This window comes from Ailuropoda melanoleuca, chromosome 18 (genome assembly GCF_002007445.2).
Source record: "Ailuropoda melanoleuca isolate Jingjing chromosome 18, ASM200744v2, whole genome shotgun sequence".
In the NCBI taxonomy this organism is placed as follows: Eukaryota; Metazoa; Chordata; class Mammalia; order Carnivora; family Ursidae; genus Ailuropoda; species Ailuropoda melanoleuca.
Window position 1 is genome coordinate 33,296,046 of NC_048235.1, and position 22,110 is coordinate 33,318,155.

The 22,110-nt window shown below is 40.7% G+C and overlaps 1 protein-coding gene across 3 annotated transcripts in view; it reads right to left on the reverse strand.

Annotated features, from left to right (window-relative positions):
- ADAM9 (ADAM metallopeptidase domain 9) overlaps positions 1-22,110 on the reverse strand; it is a 142,681-nt gene that overhangs the window by 24,499 nt on the left and 96,072 nt on the right. Inside the window, exon 17 of one of the 3 annotated variants that reach the window (XM_034647445.1) lies at positions 4,214-5,781. The exons of the other annotated variants lie outside the window; for them this stretch is intronic. Within the exon in view, the coding sequence (XP_034503336.1) occupies positions 5,611-5,781 (171 nt within the window). The 3' untranslated portion in view covers positions 4,214-5,610. Of the gene's footprint in view, positions 1-4,213; positions 5,782-22,110 lie in introns of those variants that run through there. 3 annotated transcript variants of the gene reach the window in all.

Below are 22,110 nucleotides of genomic sequence, written 5' to 3' on the forward strand. Positions count from 1 at the left end.
TAGTGTATGTACATGCAACTGATATCTGTATGTTGACCTTGTATCCTACAACTTTACCAAATTCACAGATTAGTTTTAACAGTTTTTTTGGAAGTCTGTAGAACTTTATATTTAAAAGATGGTATCATATCATATCAAACAAAAACAATGTCACTTTTTCTATTCTGATTTGGATGATTTTTAATGTCTTTTTCTTGCCAAAATGCTCCAGTTAGGACTTCCAGTACTATGTTGAATAAGAGTAGTAGGAGTGGACATCCTTGTTTTATTTCCGATCCTAGGTGAAAAGCTGTCAACCTTTTACTACTGAGTATGATGTAAGTTTTGGGTTTATCTTAAATGGCCTTTATTACGTAGAGGTACATTCCTTCTATATCCAATTTGTTCAAAGGTTTTTATCAAGAAAATATGCTGTATTTTGTCAAATAGCTTTTCTGCATATTAGAGGATCATGATTTTATCTTTCGTTAATATGGTGTATCATATTTATATATTTGGTTATATTGAACCATCCTTGCATTCTGGGGATAAATACCACTTGATGATGGTGTATGATCTTTTTAATGTGTTGAATTCAATTTGCTAGTATTTTGCTGACAATTTATGCATCCAAATTCATCCAAGATATTGGACTGTAATTTTCCTTTTTTGCAGTGTCTTTATTTGGCATCAGGGTGATGCTAATGTTGTAGAATGAGTTCTGGAGTGTTCTCTTCAATAGTTTGAAGAGTTTAAGAAGGACTGGAATTAATTCTTTAAATGTTTGGTGGAACTCACTAGTTAAACCATCAGATCCTGGGCTTTTCTATGTTGGAAGATTATTGATTGCTGATTCACTTTCCTTTCGTGTTATTGGCCTATTCAGATTTTCGATTTCATCATGATTTAGTCCTGGTAGGCTGTATGTTTCTAGAAATTTCTCTGTTTTCTCTAGGTTATCCAATTTATTAGCATATAACTGTCCATAGTAGTCTCATGAACCTTTGTACTACTGTGGTATCAGTTGTAATGTCTCCTCTCTTCTTATTTTATTTGAGTCTTCTTTTTTCTTAGCCTAACTAAAGGTTTGTCAATTTTGTTTATATTTTCAAGAAACCAGCTCTTATTTCTTTGGTCTTTTCTATTGTTTTTCTGGTCTCTATTTCATTTATCTGCCCTGATCTTTGTTATTTCCTTCCTTCTTCTAACTCTGGGCTTAGTTTACTCATTTTCTATTTCCTTGAGGTATAAAGTTATGTTGTTTGAGATCTTCCATTTTCCTTAATGTAGGTGTTTATTGCTATAAACTTCCATCTTAGAACTGCTTTTGCTGCATCCCATAAGTTTGAGGTTGTTGTCTTACCATTTTGTTTGTTTCAAGGTATTTTTATATCCCACTGTTTATTCAGGAATGTGTTGTTTAATTTCTACATATTTGTGAATTTTTGAGCTTTTCTGTTGTTGATGATTCCTAGTTTCACACCAGTGTGGTCAGAAAACATACTTGGTATGATTTTAATCTTCCTAAATGGTACATAGGACTCTCAGATCACATCTCCTTAACGTCCTCCAAGAGTAATGTGCCGCTCTCTCAGCCTCCTAATCCACTCCCCCCCTTTCAGTCATGCAGCTCACAAGTCAGTACTCTGGATGAGGTGAGAGTGAATGGGTCCTGCACAGCTGGGAAAGCCAGGTGCTCACTCACCATTCTCATTCCCCTCATGGGAAACCACAGGCTGAAAAGATTTATCTGGCCCCTAAGTTGTGCCACCTTGGGACAGGGGTGATGCAGATAGAGTCAAACTGTTCCTCTTACCCTCTCTAATGTGTCTAAACTCACATACTTTTGCTCCAACACTGTGCTGGAACTTCTCCGCTGGAAACCTGGACTTCCACAAAGGTTCTCTCATCTGTGGGTGATTGTCTATGCTTTCCAGGGACTTACAGACTACAGCCCAGAAGAGCCAGAGCCAGAAACAGGCCACTGCAGGGTCTGCAGCCAGCATCAAGGTCTTTATGCCTATCACCTAACACACAGTGGACAAAGCTCCTCCCTTGTCCCTTGACATACGATGCTAGATCCCACAGCTCCCACAAAGGCACTTTTGTCCATTAATGGATATCAAATTGTTATTGTTGAGGTGGGGGCGGTGGGAACATGAAGGAGGAACCTCTTATTCAGCCATGTTGCTGAAGTCACTCAAAACCAAAGAGTACTGAAGTTCCTCCACAAGGAAACAATGAAGTGGGGATTAAGTATTCCTTCCCAACAATTAAAACAGAACACTGTTGATTTCAAAGCTAAGTATTAAGAGTGTATTTTCTTTCTTATATAGCTTTTGTTTTCACCACAGCAAACACTTGCCTTTCTTCTTACACAATCGGCCTTTGCCATATCAATATTCAAACCTCCACTTAAAAAAAAAAAAAAGGCTATTATGTCATTTCCTCTTTCAAGTTCCCTCTTTCTCTAGAAACCTTCCTTTAGGGACCCCTTCTCCAAATGAACTGATTATTCTCCTCGCCTGGTACATAGCTGTTATCTTGGAATTTCTCTTTGTCCTAGATTACGATTCTTTCTCTTTTTCATTTACTTCCTCATTTGCTGGAACAGTATATTAAATGATTTCCTAAGAAAAGATAAATAAAAGATCAATTTTCTGAGCCTCTGAATGTCTGAATTGTTTTTATTGTGCCCTCTCACTTGACTGATACTCTGGCAGAATTCTAGGTTGAGAATCTTTCAGAAACATGAAAGTATTGCTCCTCTGTCTTCCAGAATTCAGTTTTCAATCTCATTCCTTTGTATGTGATCTATTTTTGCTTTTGTTTGCTTTGGGTTTTTGTTTTGTTTTGTTTTTGTTTGTTTTTATCTCTGGAAGCTATCAGGATTTTTCTTCAACAAGTACTCTGTAATTTCACAATTGTCCACTTTTTCTATTTTCTTTCTCCAAAGATTTATATTAGTTGGATTTAAAAATCTTTAATTGATCCTCTCACGCTTTTATCTTTCTCTCATTTTTCTGTCTCAGTCTTTTTGCTCAGCTTCCTCTGAGAATTGTCCAACTTTATGTAACAATCCATCTACAGTTCAGTTACGTGTGCAAGAAGGGGAACAGGATACTAGCATTAGGATACGGAGAAAGGCATCTCACAGCGGATGGCCAAATATATATCAGAAGTCCCATTGTCTCACCTCCAACCTGGAGGAATAGGCAACTGCTTGCTGATGCTTTGATGACCAGACAGGAGAAGCAGGCAGACAGGACAACTAGCTAGCCTCTCCATGACTAGAATAAAAGTAGTTCCATATCCACCCCACTCTCAGCTATAACCAGTTTTTCCAAATCTGAGCTGCAAACCAACGTGTTTAGGGTTCTGCCAGGCTACAAGAGTCTTCTTGTTCACATCCCATCAGTTTGCACTGTAAGTTGTAGATTCCACTACTGTCTAGTATCTTCTATCCTCTTTCAGTTTTTCAGAACTGGTTGAAATCTTTATTTACTGTTGAAATCTCATATATTTCACACTTTAAGATTTATTCCGTATTTTGAGAGGTTTTGGCAGATAAAGAAAATAAACGAATATTACAATCCACCATGTTTTACAGATTTTTTCCCCCAGTAAATATTTTTACTCTGAACTTCATTAATTTATAATAACTGTGATGGTTATCACTTGTCCAGGACAGAGTGTCAGATCTGTGGTCAAATGTGAGGGCGCTTTTTTGGGTCAGTTTAACATATAAATTAATAAATTGAGTAAAGTAGATTGCTTTCCTAATGTGGATGAGCCTCGTCCAATAAGTTGATGGCTAGAATAGAACAAAAAGCCTGACCTAACCCTGAGTAAGAATTACTCCTGCCTGCCTGTCTTCAATCTAGGGCTGGTTTTATCTTCCTCCTGACTTGAACTAAAACATTGGCTCTTCATAGGTATTGAGACTGCCGGCTTCCAGACTAGAACTATCATCAGCTCTCCTGGTTCTCAGGCCTTTGGACTCAGGCTGGAACTGCACCATCATCTCTCCTGGATCTCCAGCTCGCAAACTGCAAATCTTGGGCCTATATCAACCCCATAATTGTATGAGTCAATTCCTTATAATTAATAAATGAATGTATACACACACACACACATATATACACACACATTATATGTGTATATATATATATACACACACACACATATATATATATACTTCCTATTGCTTCTGTTTCTCTGGAAAACCCTGACTAATGCAGATACGAAGACTGGTTTTGGAGAACAGTTTTTAAGGATGAGTTTTCTGAATTGGCCCCCAGGCTTCTGGAATTGGTTCTCTTACCTGACTACATTTAAAGATGTTAGTGACTCTATTTGCAACAGCACAGTACTGAGAATCCATGGCATGTTCTGGCAGAAAGGTATGTAAAATATCACCACTGGTTATTCCTAATCAACTTATAAGAATCAAGGATCTGGGTAATTGTGCATATGATACTTTCAAACATCTCTCTCAAACTAATAAATATGAGATCGGTGGTTACTCCTAATGTAACAGAACAAAGTAAAGAATGAAAAGAATAAGCTCAGAAACTTGAACTCTCAGGTCAAACACAACAAAAGTAACCTGAAGGAGACTCTAATCTTTTGTAGCTATAGGGCTGAGACCTCTGAAAATCAAACCCAGAATTTCATCCTACAACTGGTGAGATTACAACACAAGTTGGACCTCCTAGCTCTACAGCCTATCTACCATTAAAGTGAGGGCATTAGGGGAATAGAATGGGATCCTAAAGTTGGAAAGCAGATGTGTGGGAAGACCCTGATATCTGTATAAGAAGAAAAATTCTAGATCAAATGAACAAAAGTCTAACCTAAATCATCGAGCCCCTAAATACTGATGAGTCTACATTGCCAGTAGAAGCAGTCTCTCTACCCTCAACAGAAAAGCCCTTTCTACTCCAAAAAAAGGGATTAGCACTGCATTGCCCGAGGAAATTGTAATGGCCTCAAGTGAGGAAACTGCCATTCAAGACAATGCTGATTATCCTCAGGACTCATGGCCACTGGCCCTCCTCGCTTTTAGACCTATCACTAGTCTCAAGTCTCAGCAGGCCCCTAAAAGTGTGACCTGTTAGGAGGTGTACTAAATACCAAAAGAACTACTTGAGTTTTCTAATTTATCATGACAGAACATGTATCAGAATGGATATTAAGGGTGTGGGATAATGGTGGAAGGAACAGAAAGTTGGATGAGGCCAAATTTACCATGACACTTACTAAGTAGAGATTCTGCATTTAATGTTGCAGGTCAGAAAAAGGTTACAAAGAGCTTTAATAGTTTGTTGGTTAATCAGCTGAAACATGCACCAAAAGTTAGCCCATGCTGAGCAAGCTGGAAATGCTAGCCTTGTCTTGCTTAAAGGCACAAGAGATGATTCAAAAGCTTAGGGAAGAATGGAATGTTAAGAATGGGTCTGCCACTTCCAACCCATTTACTCACTCTGGAAGGGTCCAGCAGACATACCTTTCACCATAACTGTGAGACATAATTTGTGAGGGGAGTCCCTGCAGGCCTAAATTTCTATATCATCACTCTTACTGGTAGGCCACTTTGCATTAGGAATAACAGTCCCTGAATTGGAACACCTAATGCCATGGGAGTAATTGAACGTCAAGAGGCAGGGGCCAAGTGCAAAGGCACTTAACTGCAGAGGCAAGGTCGATATGGCTGCCATAATAAACAGCAACGTCAAAGAAGCAATCAGAAAAGTCAGACTTGCCCACACCTATGGCATTGGTTAGCTGATCATGGTGCTCCTAGAAATAAAAAGAGAGGAAGCAAATTCTGGGTCAAATGAGCAAAACAGTTCAAGGGCCCTCAATCAATTCCCAAACTTGATCCATATTACAGACCCAGAACCCCTTACATGAAGGAGAGGATGGGTCCCCTTCAGGTAGAACCCTGAGACACTGCCAAAAACGTATACTCTTAATCTTTCTCCCACTTCCCCAATAGGACCTATGGCCGTTTACCAGGGTAACTGGGCATTGTGCAAAAGGAAAATCATCAGACCTCTCAGGAACTACTGGACATTGGCTCTGAACTGACACTGAATCCAGGAGACCCAAAACATCATGGTGGCCTAACAGTCAAAGTAGGGAGCTATGGAGGTCAGCTGATAAATGAGCCTCGGCTCAGGTCCTCCTCACTCACAGGGGGCCCAGTGTGTCCCCAAACCCATCTTGTGCTTACTTCCCCAGTTCCAGAATGCATGACTGCAACAGACATAATCAGCAACTAGCACAATCCCCACACGGGCTCCCTGACCTGTGGAGTCAGGGCGATTATGGCAGGAAAGGCCGACTGGAAGCCACTAGAACTGCCACTACCTAGGAAAATAGTTAACCAAAAGCAATAAACACCACAATCCAGGAAGCACTGCAGAGTCAAGACCACCATTAAGGACTAGAAAGATAGTCCAGTTCGACTACACTATCTGGCCTGCGCAGAAGACAGACAGATCTTGGAGAACAACAGTGGATTATCAGAGGCTTAAGCAGCTGGGGAGTGTAATTGCTGCTGTAGCTACTGTGGTTCTATTGCCCGAGCAAATTCACGCATCTCCTGGCACCTGTATGCAGCTGCTGAACTGACAGACACTGTTTCTCTCCATGCTGGTCAATAAGGACCACCAGAAGCAGTCTGCTTGCAGCTGGCAAGGCCAGCAACACACCTTCACGGTCCTCTCTCAGCGGTGCAGCAACTCTCCAGCCCTCCATCGTGATTTAGTTTGCTGGGATCTTAATCAACTTTTCCTTCCACTAGGTATCACTTTGGCCTGTTCCACTGATGGCATTATTCTGACTGAACCTAGTGTGCAAAAAGTAGCAACACTGTAGACTAATTGGTAAGACAACTGCATGTCAGAGGTGGAAAGCAAATCTGAGAAAAAATCAGCAGTCTTTGACCTCAGTGAAATTTCTAGGGGGGCAGTGGTGTGGGACATATCTAGATTTCCCTTCAAAAGTGAAGGATAAGTTGTTACATCAGGCCCCGCTGGTAACCAAAAAAGAGGTAAGACAACAACTGGGCCTTTGACTTTGGGTGCGACATAGTCCTCATGTGGGCATGTTACCCAAGTCCATTTACCAAGTGACCTGAAAAGCTGCTAGTCGAGTGTGGACCAGAGCAAGAGAAGACTCTGCAGCAAGTCCAGAATGCTACACAAACTGCTCTGCCAATTGGGCCCTTGCTCCAGCAAATCCAGTAGTGCCTGAAATGTCAGTGGCAGACGGGATGCTGTCTGGAGCCTCTGGCAGTTCCTGAGAGGTGAACAGCACTACACTACTACTTAGGATTTTGGAGCAGAATCCTGCTGTCCTCTGCAGATGACTACTCTCTTTTTTAGTTACAGCTCATGGCCTGCTACTTAGGCCTTACTAGACTGAACATTTCACCATAAGCCATTAAGTTATCATGGGACCTGAACTGTCCATCATGAATTGGGTGTTACCTGACCCACCAAGCCTTAAAGTCACGGGCACAGTAATATTCCATCATCAAATGGATGGAAGTGGCAGATACATAGCCTAACCAGGTTCTAAAGGTAATATAGTAAGTCACGTGAAGAAATGGCCAAAATGCCCATCGTCTCCCTTCCTGCTTAACTGCCTTCTCTCTCCCAGTCTTTAGACCAGAACTATACAATCAGCTCTTCTGAGTGTCCAGCTTGCCTACAGAAGATACTGGATCTTAGGTCTTGTTAACCTCCATAATCATGTAAGCCAATTCCATATAAGAAATCACACACACACACACACACACACACACACACACACACTCTATTAGTTGTGCTTCTCTGGAGAACCCTGACTAATACGTTGACCAGTATTTCTCACTTATGCCTAGACCAAAAACCAAACAAATACCTAAAATAATTGAAATGTGCAAATGTTTAGGAACAGCTTTAAAGCCTTTACCACACTGAGCGGGATGCAACACCCAACAGCAAAAAGGTATATGGGCATGAAAAAGTAATGAGTATTGTCCTACTTCTATTAACTTAAGCCCATTCTAGTGGCTCTCTTTATGAACGCCATGCTGGTATCCTCTCAAAATTGGCATGTTGAATGATGGTATTTGGAGATGAAGATTTTGGGAGGTAATTAAGGTTAGATGAGGTCATGAGAGTAGAACCCTGATCTGATGGGATTAGTGCTTTTATAAGAGACACCAGAGAGTTTGTGTTCTCTTTCTTTCTCCCCCTCCACATGCACACAGAAAAGGGGTCGTGTGAGCACACAGTAAGATGATAGCCACCTATGAGCCAAGAGAAGAGGCCTAAGAAGGAAATCTACCTTGCTGGTACCTTGATCTTGGACTTCCCAGGCTCAAGAACTATGAGAAATAAATTTCTATTGTTTAAGGCAACTGGGAGACAGTATTTTTACGGCAGCCTGAGCACACTAAAACATGCCCACTAATGACAAGCCTCAGGTTTTGAAACTAAAGAAAACACAGACTATAGAGTAAGACTTAACTGCAGTGATGTCTAACTATTTTATTTTTTTGTTTGTTTCTGTATTTTGTTGACTTGTTTTCTTTCTTTTTTTTTTTTTTTAATTCTATTCAGTATGATTTCCCACCTCTCTCTCTCTCTCTCTCCTTTTTTCTGGTAAACATACCTAACTCCTCACCACCCCCCATAGTCATGGGTTAAACAGAGGGTTAAGCATGTGGCAGAGCCTGTATTCCTGTGTTCCAGACCCCACCAATCATATTGTTATATACCTCTGGACATTACAACTGGCTCTTCAAGTTGTCCCCTATATTCCTTTCCCAGGATATCTTGATTTATAGTTGGAGGAAAAAAACAACCCTACCTACCTCAAGTGTACTGGGAAAATATGAGGATTTTTTCCTGTTTATATTATAAATATCTGTGTGTGGTAGAAGGAAATAAAGCCAACAAGAAAGAAGTGATATCAGCAAAATGACCTCATAAAACATCCCTCAACCACATCCCCCACCACACACATAATAATCTGAAATCCATCCATGGACAAAAGTGCATTTGCAGGAGATCTGGGAACCAGACAGAAGACTATGAAACCCTGGTGTAGTCCAAGGAGAGCCATTTTGAGAAGTTAGGCTTGTACCAGGAGGCTGACTTACCAACCGTGGTCCTGGCTATAGACCCAGAAGCAGCTCCATAACTGAGGACTTGGCTACAGACCCATCAGGTATTGGGTCTGTCACCAGCACCATATACCAAAGGGCCTGAGAGGAGTCACACCCCCGTGTGCATCAAGTAGTAGATATAGACCTCAGTCCCAGCTGTGGACCCTGAAGTGGCCCATGAACTGGCTTTAGCCCCTCTTGGAATAGTTATCCCTGGAGGTAAACTTGTCAAACTTGGATTATAGAATCTTAAAGGGCCCTATACTCAATTCCAGGCCCCTCCCAGCCACACTTCTAGAACAGGCCTGCTGGCACAGGGACCAGGCAGGAGAAATTCCCATCCGTGCCCCCTGAAATCCTGAACGACCGCTATAAGCAGCTCTAGCTTCCTCACAGCCACAGTCTGCCAGCAGTCCAAAGGGTTTAGGTCCCAGTGGGAGATACTCTTGTCAACCACCCCAGGATTTCTAAAAGGACCCTATACTTATCTCTAATTCCCAACAACTGCAGTCTGTTAATATGCTTGCTGGCACAGGGACCAAAATGAGACACTCCCAGTTGAACCCCCAGAAAGCCTCAAGGGCCTTATACTTGGCTCCAGCCCCATCAGAGCCACAGTCCACCACCAGATCCGCCAACCAAGGGACCCACCTCTTGCATTCCCAAAGATTCTGAAGGGGATCTATACTCGGTTTCAGGACCTCCAAGCCTCAGTGCACAAGTTGTCCTGCCAGCACAGGGACCCAAAGGCAGATGCCCATGTCTACATATCAAGAGACCTTGAACCAGCCCTATATTTTGCTCCAGTCCCTCCCACCAGTCAGGGAGCAGTCCCAGACACCCAGGGACCCAACCAGTGAACAAACAGCAATCTTCTCAGGTCCCTCCCTGATGGGAGCCATACCAGTCCATGCAACTGGTTAACAGGCCTGTGTCTGAAGACCCAACTGTGGACTCTGAAGCAGACCCTTGTCTCAGGACCACCCTACTTACTGAACAGGGTACTGGAGGCAGTTCAATTCACTCAGGGACCAGTCAGCATCTATGCCCACCCAAGCCCCTAATAACAAGCCCTCCAACCACAGACCCCACTGAGGAGTTGCAACCAGCTCCAACTCAGCCCAGCTAATATTTCAGAGGTAATCCAATCAATACAGAAAATAGATAGGAGGACCTTACCTCATGAAACCAATCTGTAAAGACGGGAAAAAGTATCTGTTCCTTCAAATACACAGTCACCAATGTAATACTACGTGGAAGAATCAGGCAAATATGACATCACCAAAAGAAACTAATAAATTGCTAATAAATGACCCCAAAGAAATGAAGCTCTACAGGTTACCTGACCAAAAAATGCAAAATAATCATCATAAAGAAAGTGAATGAAATGAAAGAGAACACAGACTACTGAACAAAATCAGAAGAACAATGAATGAAAAGAATGAGATTAATAAAGAAGTAGAAACCATAAAAAGGAACTCAAGAGAAATCCTGGAGTTGAAGAATACAATGACAGAAATGAAAACTTTAATGGACAGCTTCAAGAACAGATTTACACATCCAAAAGAAAGAATCAGCAAACTCAAAGACAGACCGTTTGAAATTAGCCAGTTAGATGGGGTGCCTGGGTGGCTCAGTCAGTTAAGTGTCTGCCTTCAGCTTAGGTCATGATCCCAGGGTCCTGGGATCAAGCCCCACATTGGGATCCCTGCTTAGCAGGGAGTCTGCTTCTCCCTCTCTCTTTGCCCCTCCCCATGCGCTCTCTTGTGCTCTCTCTCTCAAATAAATAAAATTTTAAAAAAAAAGTGTGCATGCGCTCTCTTGCGCTCTAATAAATAAAATCTTAAAAAAAAAGAAAGAAAGAAAGAACCAGTTAGAGAAACAAAAACGAAAAAGGAATGAAAAAAAAAGTGAAGAAAGCCTATGTGAATTAAGGGATATCATTAAGGGAACAAACATTCATATCATAGGAGTCCCAGAAGAAGACAGTGGTAGAAAGTTTATTTAAAGAAATAATAGTTGAAATCTCCCCAAATCTTGGGAGAAAATGGACATCCAGGTACAGGAAGCTCAAAGAACTCCATGAAAGATCAACCCAAAAATTACTTTGAGACATATTATAATCAAATGTTAAAAGACAAAAACAAGGAGAGAATTTTGAAAGAAGGAAAAGAAAGCATCAAGACTCGTCACATACAGGGGAACCCCCATATGGCTACCAATGGATGTCTCTAAAGAAACCTTGCAAGCCAGAACAAAGTGGAATGATATAGCCAATGTGCTGAACGACAACAAAAAATTGCCAATCAAGAATACTATACCTGGTAAAACTATCCTTCAGAAATGAAGGAGAATTAAAAACATCCCCAGACAAACAAAAGATAAAAGAGTTCATCACCACTAGCCCTGCCTCACAAGAAATATTAGAGAATTCTTGAACTTGAAATGAAAGGACTCTAACAATATGAAAACATATAAAACCATAAAACTCATTAACCAAATACATAGTCAAATTCAGAATACCTTAATACTGTAATGGTGATATATAAATCACTTCATCTCTAGGATAAAACTTAAAAAAAATAAAAATAACTAATAACTTAATGGATGCTCAATATAAAAAGATGCAAAGTATAACAACGATAGTTTAAAATATGAGAGAAGTAAAAGTGTAGAGTTTGCGTATGCAATCGAAGGTAAGTTATTATCAGCTTAAAATGGACTGTTATATCTACAAAGTGTTTTATATAAACCTCATGATAACCACAAAAGAAGAAACATAGTAGGCATGCAAAAGATAAAGAGAAAAGAATTAAAGCATACACTACAGAGAGAGAGGAGGTTAAGATGGCGGAGGAGTAGGGGACCCCTTTTTCAGCCGGTCCCTTGAGTTGAGCTGGATAGGTACCAGACCAGCAGGAATATCCACGGAATCAGCCTGAGACGCAGGAAGATACATCTGGATCTCTACAAATGAACATCTCCAGCGCTGAGTATCGAGGTACGAAGCGGGGAGCCGTGAAACCGCGCACAGATATCGGAGCTAAACAGAAGGGGGAGGGAGCCGCCGTGTCAGGGCGCCGGGAAGCGGTAGCCACCTGCAAGGGGGAGCGGACAGACCAAAACCCGCACGCTTGAGACAGCAGGCTGAGAAGGGAGCTCCGGGAGCGCACGCGGGACCGCTGGCGGTTGGCGGGGCACCTGCACGGGGGAGCAGGCGGACTCGCGGACAGCACCCGCGAGACAACAGACTTAGAACGCGAGCTCCAGGAGCGCGAGCGCAGGGCGGATGGCGGGCCACCTGCACCGGGGAGCGGGCGGACCGCGGACCCGCACTCTGGAAACGGCAGACTGAGTCCGTGAGGGGAGCGTGCACCACCAAGCATCTCACGGAGCTCCGGAGCTCCGGTGTGCTCACTGGATCGAGGCTGAGACCGGGAGCTCCGGGAGCGTCCGCGGGGCGGCTGGCGGCTGGAGGGCCACCTGCACGGGGGAGCAGGCGGACTCGCGGTCAGCACCCGTGAGACACCAGACTGAGACGGGGAGCTCCGGGAGCCCGCGCGGGGCGGCTGGCGGCGGGCGGGGTTGGAAACACAAAGGACAGAGACGTGCCGGCCCTGGAAGTGAGGGCTGGGACGCCGGGTGTGGGGCGCACAGCCCGGGATGCTGCAGGGTTGAGCAGCACCAACAGAAACAGAGTTAAAGTGGCCAGAACATCAGTGGAGAACGATCCGCGATCCCTCTGTTCTGAGACAGAGGCTGAATTTCAGCCGCTGCTGCTCTCTCAGAAGAGGCATAGCAAACCGCCAGGGAAAGCCGCCAGAGAACAAAAGCCCGGAAATACCGGCTCACAGGGTGCCCATCCCCATCCCCCCTCGCAAGGGACACAGAGACTCTACCCAAACAGGGTTTTCTGAGTACCTGCAGGCAGGCCCCTCCCCCAGAAGGCAGGCTGAAAAATCAAGAAGCCCACAACCCGGAGCGCCTGAGTGGCGCAGTCACCAAGCACCTGTCTTCGGATTAGGGTGTGATCACAACGCTCCGTAAGGAGTCCTTCATCGGGCTTCTCCACCGGGAACCTGCTTCTTCCTCTCCCACTCCTCTGCTTGGGTTCCCTTTCTTGCTGACTGTCTCTCTCTCTCTCAAATAAATAAATAAACTCTTTAAGGAAGAAGCCCACATCCCTAAGATCTCTATAAAACAAGGGCGCACGGCCTGGGTCCCAGTCAACACTTGGGCTCTGGACAACCCTGCAATCTCTCTTCATCAGAATGACGAGAAGGAGAAGTCCCCCCCAGCAAAGAAAAGATAATGAGTCTGTGGCCTCTGCCACAGAATTGGCCTCGGCCACAGAATTAATACATATGGATGTATCCCAATTATCAGAAATGGAATTCAGAGCAACAATGGTCAAGATGATGAGTAAACTTGAAAAAAGCATCAGAGAAAGCGTTGCTGAGAATATAGAATCCCTAAGGGCAGAAATGAGAGCGAATCTGACAGAAATTAAAAATTCTATGAGCCAAATGCAGTCAAAACTAGAGGCTCTGACGGCCAGGGTCACCGAGGCAGAGGAACGCGTTAGCGAATTGGAGGATGGGTTAGTAGAAGAAAAAACGAAAATAGAAGCTGGTCTTAAAAAAATCCACGCCCACGAATGTAGATTACGGGAGATTACTGACTCTATGAAACGATCCAATGTCAGAATCATCGGCATCCCTGAAGGGGTGGAGAAAAACAGAGGTCTAGAAGAGATATTTGAACAAATTGTAGCTGAAAACTTCCCTAATCTAGCAAGGGAAACAAGCATTCGTGTCCAAGAGGCAGAGAGGACCCCATCCAAGCTCAACCAGGACAAACCTACGCCACGGCATGTCATAGTGCAATTCGCAAATATTAGATCCAAGGATACAGTATTGAAAGCGGCCAGGGCAAAGAAATTTCTCACGTACCAAGGCAAAGGTATCAGGATTACGTCAGACCTGTCTACAGAGACCTGGAATGAGAGAAAGGCTTGGGGGGGCATTTTTAAAGCTCTTTCAGAGAAAAACATGCAGCCAAGGATCCTTTATCCAGCAAAGCTGTCATTCAGAATTGATGGAGAAATAAAGACGTTCCAAAATCGCCAATCATTAACCAATTTCGTAACCACGAAACCAGCCCTACAGGAGATATTAAGGGGGGCTCTATAAAGGTAAAAAGGCCCCAAGAGTGATACAGAGCAGCAAGTCACAACCGATACAAAGACTTTAAAGAGAAATGGCATCATTAAAATCATATCTGTCAATAATCTCTATCAATCTAAATGGCTTAAACTCTCCCATAAAACGCCACAGGGTTGCAGATTGGATAAAAAGACATGACCCATCCATTTGCTGTCTACAAGAGACTCATTTTGAACCCAAAGATGCATTCAGACTTAGAGTAAGGGGATGGAGTACCATCTTCCACGCAAATGGACCTCAAAAGAAAGCTGGAGTAGCAATTCTCATATCAGATAGACTGGATTTTAAACTAGAGGCCATAGAGAGAGATACAGAAGGGCACTATATTATTCTTAAAGGAAGTATTCAACAAGTGGATATGACAATTATTAATATATATGCCCCCAACAGGGGAGCAGCAAGATACACAAGCCAACTCTTAACCAAAATAAAGAGACATATAGATAAGAACACAGTAATAGTAGGGGACCTCAACACCCCACTATCAGAAATAGACAGAACACCCTGGCAAAAACTAAGCAAAGAATCAAAGGCTTTGAATGCCATACTCGACGAGTTGGACCTCATAGATATATATAGAACACTACACCCCAGAACCAAAGAATACTCATTCTATTCAAATGCCCATGGAACATTCTCAAGAATAGATCATGCTCTGGGACACAAAACAGGTCTCAGCCAATACCAAAAGATTGAAATTATCCCCTGCATATTCTCAGACCACAACGCTCTGAAATTGGAACTCAACCACAAGGAAAAACCTGGAAGAAACTCAAACACTTGGAGGCTAAGAACCATCCTGCTCAAGAATGACTCGATAAACCAGGAAATCAAAAAACAAATTAAACAATTTATGGAGACCAACGAGAATGAATACACAACGGTCCAAAACCTATGGGATACTGCAAAGGCAGTCCTAAGGGGGAAATACATAGCCATCCAAGCCTCACTCAAAAGAATAGAAAAATCTAAAATGCAGTTTCTATATTCTCACCTCAAGAAACTGGAACAGCAACAGAGGGACAGGCCTAACCCACTGACAAGGAAGGAGTTGACCAAGATTAGAGCAGAAATCAATGAATTAGAAACCAGAAGCACAGTAGAGCAGATCAACAGGACTAGAAGCTGGTTCTTTGAGAGAATCCATAAAATTGATAGACCACTGGCAAAACTTGTCCAAAAACAAAGAGAAAGGACTGAGATTATTAAAATTATGACTGAAAAGGGAGAGGTCACGACCAGCACCATTGAAATTGCAAGGATTATTAGAAACTTTTATCAACAGCTATATGCCAAAAAACTAAACAATCTGGAAGAGATGGAGGCCTTCCTGGAAACCTATAAACTACCAAGACTGAAACAGGAAGAAATAGATTTCTTAAATAGGCCAATTAACTATGAAGAAATTGAGTCAGTGATAAACAACCTTCCAAATAATAAAACTCCAGGCCCAGACGGTTTTCCTGGGGAATTCTACCAAACATTCAAAGAAGAAATAATACCTATTCTCCTAAAGCTATTTCAAAAAATAGAAACAGAAGGAAAGCTACCAAACTCATTCTATGAGGCTAATATTACCTTGATCCCCAAACCAGGCAAAGACCCCCTCAAAAAGGAGAATTACAGACCGATTTCTCTAATGAATATGGATGCCAAAATCCTCAACAAGATCCTTGCTAATAGAATCCAACAGTACATTAAAAGGATTATCCATCATGACCAAGTGGGATTCATACCTGGGATGCAAGCATGGTTCAACACTCGCAAATCAATCAATGTGATACATCATATCAACAAGAAAAGACTCAAGAACCATATGATCCTCTCAATTGATGCAGAAAAAGCATTTGACAAAATACAGCATCCTTTCCTGATTAAAACCCTTCAGAGTGTAGGAATAGAGGGTACATTTCTCAATCTCATAAAAGCCATCTATGAAAAGCCTACTGCAAGCATTATTCTCAATGGGGAAAAGCTGGAAGCCTTTCCCTTAAGATCAGGAACACGACAAGGATGCCCACTCTCGCCACTATTATTCAACATAGTACTAGAAGTCCTTGCAACAGCAATCAGAAGACAAAAAGGGATCAAAGGTATCCAAATCGGCAAAGAAGAAGTCAAACTGTCTCTCTTTGCAGATGACATGATACTCTATATGGAAAACCCAAAGGAATCCACTCCCAAACTATTAGAAGTTATAGAACAATTCAGTAAGGTGGCAGGATACAAAATCAATGCCCAGAAATCAGTTGCATTTCTATACACGAATAACGAGACTGAAGAAAGAGAAATTAGGGAATCCATCCCATTTACAATAACACCAAAAACCATACGTTACCTTGGAATTAACTTAACCAGAGACGTAAAGGACCTATATCCTAGAAACTATAGATCACTTTTGAAAGATATTGAGGAAGACATAAAAAGATGGAAAAATATTCCATGCTCATGGATTGGAAGAATTAACATAGTTAAAATGTCCATACTACCCAGAGCAATCTACACTTTCAATGCTATCCCGATCAAAATACCGAGGACATTTTTCAAAGAACTGGAACAAATAGTCCTTAAATTTGTATGGAACCAGAAAAGGCCCCGAATCTCCAAGGAACTGTTGAAAAGGAAAAACAAAGCTGGGGGCATCACAATGCCGGATTTCGAGCTGTACTACAAAGCTGTGATCACAAAGACAGCATGGTACTGGCACAAAAACAGACACATCGACCAATGGAACAGAATAGAGAACCCAGAAATGGACCCTCGGCTCTTTGGGCAACTAATCTTTGATAAAGCAGGAAAAAACATCCGGTGGAAAAAAGACAGTCTCTTCAATAAATGGTGCTGGGAAAATTGGACAGCTACATGCAAAAGAATGAAACTTGACCACTCTCTCACACCATACACAAAAATAAACTCCAAATGGATGAAAGACCTCAATGTGAGACAGGAATCCATCAAAATTCTAGAGGAGAACATAGGCAACAACTTCTATGACATCGGCCAGAGCAACCTTTTTCACGACACATCGCCAAAGGCAAGAGAAATAAAAGATAAAATGAACTTATGGGACTTTATCAGGATAAAGAGCTTCTGCACAGCCAAGGAAACAGTCAAAAAAACTAAGAGACAGCCCACGGAATGGGAGAATATATTTGCAAAGGACACCACAGATAAAGGACTGGTATCCAAGATCTACAAAGAACTTCTCAAACTCAATACACGAGAAACAAATAAACAAATCATAAAATGGGCAGAAGATATGAACAGACACTTTTCCAATGAAGACATACAAATGGCTAACAGACACATGAAAAAATGTTCAAAATCATTAGCCATCAGGGAAATTCAAATCAAAACCACACTGAGATACCACCTTACGCCAGTTAGAATGGCAAAGATAGACAAGGCAAGAAACAACAATTGTTGGAGAGGATGTGGAGAAAGGGGATCCCTCCTACATTGTTGGTGGGAATGCAAGTTGGTACAGCCACTCTGGAAAACAGTGTGGAGGTCCCTTAAAAAGTTAAAAATTGAACTACCCTATGACCCAGCCATTGCACTACTGGGTGTTTACCCCAAAGATACAGACGTAGTAAAGAGAAGGGCCATATGCACCCCAATGTTCATAGCTGCATTGTCCACAATAGCCAAATCATGGAAGGAGCCGAGATGCCCTTCAACAGATGACTGGATTAAGAAGCTGTGGTCCATATATACAATGGAATATTACTCAGCTATCAGAAAGAACGAATTCTCAACATTTGCTGCAACATGGACGGCACTGGAGGAGATAATGCTAAGTGAAATAAGTCAAGCAGAGAAAGACAATTATCATATGATTTCTCTCATCTATGGAACATAAGAACTAGGATGATCGGTAGGGGAAGAAAGGGATAAAGAAAAGGGGGGTAATCAGAAGGGGGAATGAAACATGAGAGACTATGGACTATGAGAAACAAACTGAAGACTTCAGAGGGGAGGGGGTGGGGGAATGGGATAGACTGGTGATGGGTAGTAAGGAGGGCACGTATTGCATGGTGCACTGGGTGTTATACGCAACTAATGAAGCATCAAACCTTTACATCGGAATCTGGGGATGTACTGTATGGTGATTAACATAATATAATAAAATAAAATTTAAAAAAAATAAAAATAAAAAAAAATAAAGCATACACTACAAAAAAAAAATATATCACAAAGGAATATACCGAGAGAGGAAGAAAGGAACAAAAGAACTGAAAAAGAGTCAACTTAATGAAATGACAATCAATACCTATCAATAATTGCTTTAAATATAAATGAACTAAATTTCCAATCAGAAGACACAAAGTGGCTGAATAGATTAAAAAAAAAAAAGATCCAAAAATATGCTGCCTAAAAAAGGCTCACTTTAGTAGTAAGGGCACACACGTTGAAAGCGAAGGGATAGAAAAAGATATTCCATGTAAATAGTGATACTTGTATCACATATAATAGACTTTTAGTCAAAACTGGTGGCAAGAGACAAAGAAGGTCATGAAATGGGGATAAAGGAGTCTAATTAGGGGCGCCTGGGTGGCTCAGTCATTAAGCGCCTGCCTTTGGCTCAGGTCATGATCCCAGCGTTCTGGGATCGAGCCCCACACTGGGTTCCCTGCTCAGCAGGGAGCCTGCTTCTTCCTCTCCCACTCCCCCTGCTTGTGTTCCCTCTCTTGCTGCCTCTCTGTCAAATAAATAAATAAAATCTTAAAAAAAAAAAAAGGAATCAAATCACCATGAGGATGTAACAATTTTAGGTATTTAAGCACCCTACACTGGAGCACCTAAATATTTAAAGTAAATAATAACAAAACTGAAGGGAGAAATAAACAGCAATACAATAATAGTAGTGGACTTCAATACCCTACTCTCAACATTGGATAGATCATACAGACAGAAATTTAATAAGGAAACAGCAGACCTAAAGAACTTTACAGACCAAAATGGATCTAACAAACATAAATAGAACAGCCCATGCCACAGCAGCAGAATACATACTCTTCTCAAGCACACACAGAACATACTACAGGATACAACTTATGTTGGGCCACAAAGCAAGACTTGACAAATTTAAGAATACTGAAATCATATCTAGTATCTTTTCCAAACACAATGGTATGAAACTAGAAATTAGTGACAGGAGGAAAAATGGAAAAGTCACAAAAATGTAGAAAGTAAACAACAGGGGCTCCTGTCTGGCTCAGGCGGTCAAGCATCTGCCTTTGGCTCAGGTCATGATCCTGGGGTCCTTGGGATCGAGCCTCTAGTCAGGCTCCCTGATTGGTGGGGAGCCTGCCTCTCCCCCCTCCCTCTACGTGCTGCTCCACCTGCTTCTGCTCTCTCTCTCTCTGTCAAATGAATAAACAAAATCTTTAAAAATAAATAAATAATAAATAATTAAATGAATGAATAAAAGTAAACAACACACTCCTGAACAACAAAGCCTGCCACTTGCAACAAGATGCATAGACCTTCAGGGTATTCTAAATGAAATAAGTCTGACAAAGAAAGACAAATACCGCATGATCCCACTTAAATGTAGAATTAAAAAAAAAAAAAAGTCACACTCAGAAACAAAAGAGTAGAATGGTGGCTTCCAGAGGCTGGGAAGTGGGAGAAATGAGATGTTGGTCCAATGGCACAAACTCCAAGTTATAAGATGAGTAAGTTCTGGGTATCTAATATTCAACATGGTGATTATAGTTAACAATATTATATGCTTGAAAGTTATCAAGAGAGTAAATCTTAAATGTTGCTACCACCAAAACAAACAAACAAAAAATATATTTATGTGAGGTAATAGATGTGTCAATTAACCTTACCATGGTATTCATTTTGCAATAAATACATGTATCAAATCATCACACTGTACACCTTAAACTTATATCATGTTATGTGTCAATTATATCCAAATAAAGCCATGGCTGGAGAGGGGTGGGGAGCCAACAAGGGAGAAGCAAAGATGAAAAATACCAGAAAGAATCATAGAACATTATTTGAGATTCTGGGTTCCAAAGCTCTTTATGTGATTCTTTGGTTTAAATCAATTAATTTCCTGTTATGCTTTATTTCAATCTTATCCGAGTTTTTGTTGAGACCTAAGAGTACGGACTATAATCCACAGAGTAAAATTTCATAAATTGAAAAAACATCGAAAGTATACAGTTACAGAAATTCAAAATTAAATTCGCCAGCACACAGAATCCAGGAATATATCTAAAGAAAAATTTAATGTTACCAGTGTGTGCTCCAAGAATGTAAATTTAATGTTAGGGAATTTATTGAGATAACCCAGCACACATCAGTAGGTCAAAAGTAAATAATGATTATTTCAATATTATCTAATATTTTTAAAATAAAAAAACTACTCATAAAATGTAAAATGTATTCTTTTTTTATTCTTATTAAATAGGATTAAAAGGATATTCCACTAAAGGAAAAATACTATCTACCCCAAGCCACTAGCCAAAATCATACATAACCCTGAAAGGCTAGATGCATTCCCATCCTAAGATGGTCAAGACAAAGATGTATGCTATCATTATTTGAAATTATTCTGGAAGTGCTATCATTGCAATTACACAAGAAAATAAATCCAAATTGTAAGTATCAGAAAGGAAATGAACACTTTATCATTTACAGATGAAGACTGTTGACCTAGAAAATTCTAATATAATTAACAATAGAAATATGTGACACTAAGTATATAGCTGGAAACAAAATAAACATATACAAATCAATTTTTTTCTGAATATCAATAATACCTCGTTGAAAATACAAACAAAACCGCTTTTCTTGTCAATAAAAACAATTAGAAATTGTAACATAACAAATTAGAAACTATAACAGGAGAAAAGGGGCCTATTCATAATAGCAATAAAAATATACCCAGCAATAAAACAAACAAAAAAAAATAGAAGAACCTTTATGAGTATCTTTAAAAGCCCCCCAAAAATGGAGGCCCATACCACGCTCTCCTATCAGAAGACTCAATAATGTAATGATGTCACTTTTCCCATTATAAGTTTACAAATTTAATGTTATCCCAACCAAAATAAAAAGCGCTTTTTAATTTTTAAGTTTTTAATTTTTTTGTACCTTGAGATTATCTAAAGTTCATCTGGAATGATAAATGAAAAAAAATAGCCAAGAAAATCAGAAAAAAAAAAATGAATGGACATTTACATGACCAGATACTAAAAATACATTATAAAACCAATAAAAACTGAAACAAGGCAGTACAAACACATGAGTAGTTAGAAGTATCAGTAGGCATGAAGAGAAAAAAACAGAAATGAAGCCCCAGACTATATACAAATTTAATAAGTAATTTAAATAAGTTTTCATATTAAAGGAGAGAGATTATAAATGAGGTTAAGGAAATGATAAACCATTCTGAAGAAAATGACATTAGAACTCAGCACACAGTAATGATTTCTGAATGAATAAATGATAAAAGGGGGAAAAAAGAATGCCAACCTCATACTATATACATTCTACATTCCCCTAGATTAGAGGGGAATTAAATGAAAAACAAAATCTACTAGAAAATACCAGAGAATAATGATCTAATATTATGCTGAGAAAGGCCTTATAAAATACATAAGTCAGAAACCATAAAGGAAATGAATAACAGATTTGAATACATAAAGATGCAAACATAGCAAAAAAATTACTAGAAACAAAAGAAAGAAGAGGCAAGAAATAAACCAGGCATGTGTA